Below are 4,514 nucleotides of genomic sequence, written 5' to 3' on the forward strand. Positions count from 1 at the left end.
GGGCCAAGGAGAACATAGCCGAGCCTACAACTTCCATTCTCCACACTTCACTAATAATTCTCTTGACATCCTCTTCTCCACACCAACGTTCCTGGTATTTAAACCGCCTTTTACTATGCCAGGATTGAGGTTCAGTTTCCATCAAAATTAGAGCATGATCCGAGCCTGACTCTGTGAGCCTGTGCACCACTGCATTCGGAAACTTCAACTTCCATTCCATTCTAATTAAATAGCGGTCAAGCCTCTCCTTCACCAAATCCTCTCCTTGTCTTCGATTTGTTCACGTGAAAGGGCGCCCCACCATTCCAATATCCACTAATTCGTTACTGTTAATAAAATTAGTGAATGTTGCAAGGGTGGTTGCTGATTTTTGGCCTCCACCCTCCTTTTCCGCTTGGCTTGTTATAGCATTAAAATCGCCTGCTATTACCACTTTTCCTTCCAGGTGTTGGCTCATTGTTGTAAGCTCCTCAAACTGTAAGGTTCGAATTTGTTCCGAACAACTCAAATGGACACCAATGAACGCCCATACCTCACTGCTTCTGACTTCCTTAATTTCGGCTGCCACAAAGAATTCTCCACTGCTAATAATTTGAACACTGATGCTGTCCTTCCAAGCTAGCACAAGTCCTCCTGCCACTCCTGCCGGGTTAACAATATGCCAGTTTTCGTAGCCGCATACCCGAAGTTTTGCTTCCACCTGTCGAGATTGGTTCTTTGTTTCACTTATAAACACAATATCGGGGGAGTAGGATTTATAGATCCCTTTTAAGGTGTGAATTGTCAGGGGTCTCCCCAAACCCCGACAATTCCAAACTATAGTTCTCATGGCGCCTTGGGTGCCATTTGTAGGCTGGCACCCTCCACCATCTGTTCAATTGCATTTTCATCCTCTGTTCTTGCTTTCTTTGTAGATCCTTCAGCTATACCACTCATCAACCTTTTTTTGGGTTCACTTTTAGTATCTGACTCTGCAGCACCTTGTCTTGCTAACCTTTTCCACTTCCTACCTTTCTCTGTGGTGAGGCCCAATAGCGAATTGTATAAGCTGCCCTTCATCCTCCTTGGTATTGGACTGACCAGCTATGATAACCTCCATGCATTCTGTTCTAGAATTGGCTGATTGAGGTGACTCAGGTGCTGCCCTGTTACCAGTGTCTTGTGATTTCAAACTTTGTTTCCCTTCTTGCATTGACATCCCTGCAAATTCTTTCAATAAGCAGTTTAAGACCAGTTTTTTCTTACGTTGAGTGGCCTTATTCTGATTTTGAGTTGAGTTGTTGAATGTTCTTTCTCCTTCAGAGTAGATTCGCATTCCCACTTGGCTGGTTTTAACCCATTCGCCAATGTCATCCTCTTTTACCATATCACTCTCTGTGTCCTTCAGCAGATCATGGCAGTTTTTCACCTCGTGTCCCAATTTTGTGCAATAGGTACAGAACTTTCCAAGTCTCTCATAGTGCAGTGCCACTTCTACCTCTTTTTTATTAGGTCCTGCCACTATTAACTGATCTCTCACTTGCCTGGCAGCATCAATATTGATTTTGGTCTTCGCAATCCTAGTTTCTCTGCCTCGCATCTGAAATTTACCTACCTCCAACACTGTGCCCAGTTTCTCTCCCAATTTACGTCCAACTTCGAGGGTTTTAAACGATTCTGGCAAACCCCAAAATTGAACCCAAACTGGAAAATTGGAAATAATCTCTTCATCATAGTTCTGATCTTCCTTCCATCTCTTGACATGGAGCACATAATCTTTGAATAGCCATGGAGAACCACGTTCAATACGCAAGACATCCACTTCTTTATTAAAAAAGAATTGGAAGGAATTATCCCATTTGTCACTCACGCTAAATCCTTCTGGGTTTCCCCATATAGCCTTTAAAGTATTCCTCATGGTTCCAATTGAGAAGGTTTTGGACGCAAAGAGTCAGCCATAGAGACTATTGGAGCAAGGGTTAATACCTTCTGATATGTCTGCCTCTTCCAGTAGAATCGCATTCCTACCTCCTTTCCGGTTGTCTTCCTCGGTCCGATCTTCATCCCTCGTTGTCTCAGCCATGCAGATTACGTAGACTTGTATTGAAATTTAATTGACGTTGACAATGTAGCCTTGACGACAGTAGGAACTCCGTTAAGAAACCCTAACAGAGCACTAAGAAACCCTGACAGAGCACTCTAATTATTGTTGATCATCCACTTAAAAGCAAGTGACTGGCCTAAATTATTCTTGTATACTATTATCATTAGGAAATTTGTTAACAAAATCCATCGAAACTAACTAATAATAATTATTAATTAGTTTAAGAGTAAACTACCATTTCTACTCACAAAAATTTTAAACATTGATAAATTTATCCACAAAAAAAGGGAATTATCATTTGAATTATCATTTGTACTTATAAAACATGAGTTTCATATAACAAAATTATTCAAATACCAAAAAATTATTTTAAAACCCCAAATTACCCTTTTCTTGACCCTAATCTCAACCCCCTTTTTCCAAATCTCATCCCTTCCTTTATTCTTTTAAGAAATTTCACCACCTCCTTCACCAACACCACCGCCATCTCCACCCCCACTAACCGTCAACCTCACCTTTCTCTTTTTTCACAGCCATAAACAACAACGATAGTGATGATTCTTTGCTTCTTGCAACCTTTGCTTCTTGCAACTGCTCATCTGCTCTACGCCTTGCGTTCTTCTCCTCTTCTATCACAAACACGCTGTCACTCATTCCTCTTCTCAACCACCTCCATTTCGATGGCCACCACTCTTTTATTATCTCTTACCTCACCACTAAGTGCGGTTTCTTCCATGAAAATGCTCTCAGAGCACACAAGCGCATTCTCTTTGACACCCCCATCAAGCCAGATTTCGTCATCTTTTCTTCAAAGCCCACAGTTTTTCACTCTCCCAAATCACCACCATCATGTGCAAGATTACTGTGTTACTCACATGCGACCCCACCAAAGTAATCTTGCTAAAGTTTCAATTTTTAGTATCCAAAGGTGCTTCTCCTTCTGACATTGTATTGAAAGTGATGGAGGAAGGGTGGTGATGGTAATGGCGGTAATAGAGTGTTGATAGGATTTAGGATTGGAGAAGTGATGATAAGAAGTAAAATTAAAAATTAGAGTGAAGTTGTTGTATTTTATGGTTGTGACAGTGGAGAAGGAGGAAGATGAGGATGACGGTTGGTAACGGTGGCGGTGATGATGGTGTTGGTAAAAGAGATGGTAAAATTGATGAAAAGAATAAAGAGAAGGTTAAAATTTGCGAGAGGAGTATTGAAATTAGGGTTAGAAAAGGGTAATTTTGGGTTTTTAGGTTATTTTTCAACGTTTGGATAATTTTATTATATATAATTCATCTTTTATGGGTACAAATGATAATTTTTTTTTTTTGTGGATAGATTTGTCAGCGTTTAAAATTTTCATGAGTAGAAATGATAGTTTTTTTCATTAGTTTAATTTTATTTTGTCTTAAATAAATTAATCAGTTAGACCGATCTAAATTGTTTCAATAATTACTATGCTTTCAAATTCATTTTTTCAGTTCCATTCTGCTATATTTCTTCTTCTTGTTGCTTTTGTAGTTTTCATGTTTGTTGGTAAATCAGTAAATGTTGAATTCCAGCAGCAACCGCAAATCTCAAGACATTCATGAATTCAATAGAATGATTGGTCATGAAGTTCACCTAATCTTGGATGGGCGATTTAAAACCTTACCCGTTTAATCATGAAGTTCACTTTCCAACGTTTCATCATGTCTCGGACAGTAGCAAATAATCTACTGCTACATCTATTCATACATTATTAGGAACGACAATAGCTAGAGTAGGATAAAGTCTGAATCTAATTTTAATTTTATTCGAATGGAGAGTTTTATATAAATTTAATTTTGGGTTTGTTTGGGTGAGTTTTTAAGAAAATATTTTTTTTTTGAGTTATTTTTTTTAAAAGATCTTATGAAAAAGTAAAAGTAATTTTATGTTTGGATATCTCATGTAAAAAGATCTTTTTTCTATCAATTATATTTAGGTATAACAATATAAAAGTACTTTTTTATTTATTTATTACATGAAAAATATTTTTTTTTAAGAAAAAAAGATCTTTTAAAAAAAGATATAAATTACAACTTCTCAAAAAAAGATCTTTTTTTATTTTTTTAATGTTTTTACTTTTACTACTAGAAATTTGCCAAACACGCTAAAAAATAAAAAAAAGATCTTTTTTCATTGAAAAAAGATCTTTTTTTTATCAAAATAACGGCGACCAAACAAGTACTTTATCTTATTCACGGGTTAAGAATATCTCAACTCTAACCTTGCCCATTTTTTAATTTAGGGGTATCTAATTCTATCTGCGAATTATCAAAAGATACAACATTATTATATAACTTAATGATAATTTAAAATGGAACTAATTTTTATATAGAAAAGACACATTAAATTATTAATTAATAATTTTCTCTTAATAGCTAAGAATCTTTTGCATTTAAAAAGAGGTTTT

General features: G+C 36.6%; 1 protein-coding gene across 1 annotated transcript; it reads right to left on the reverse strand.

Moving 5' to 3' along the window:
- Positions 1–280: 280 nt before the first annotated feature.
- On the reverse strand, positions 281–829 carry LOC140179311 (uncharacterized). Its single transcript, XM_072218034.1, has one exon. It carries the CDS (start codon positions 827–829, stop codon positions 281–283), a length of 549 nt encoding a protein of 182 aa, XP_072074135.1.
- Between the last annotated feature and the right edge of the window lie 3,685 nt (positions 830–4,514).

This window comes from Arachis hypogaea, chromosome 15, assembly GCF_003086295.3.
Source record: "Arachis hypogaea cultivar Tifrunner chromosome 15, arahy.Tifrunner.gnm2.J5K5, whole genome shotgun sequence".
Taxonomy (NCBI): Eukaryota; Viridiplantae; Streptophyta; class Magnoliopsida; order Fabales; family Fabaceae; genus Arachis; species Arachis hypogaea.

Excerpts from the sequence above, each read along its gene's own strand:
- LOC140179311 (XM_072218034.1), bottom strand. The coding sequence starts at position 829 with ATGAGAACTATAGTTTGGAATTGTCGGGGTTTGGGGAGACCCCTGACA.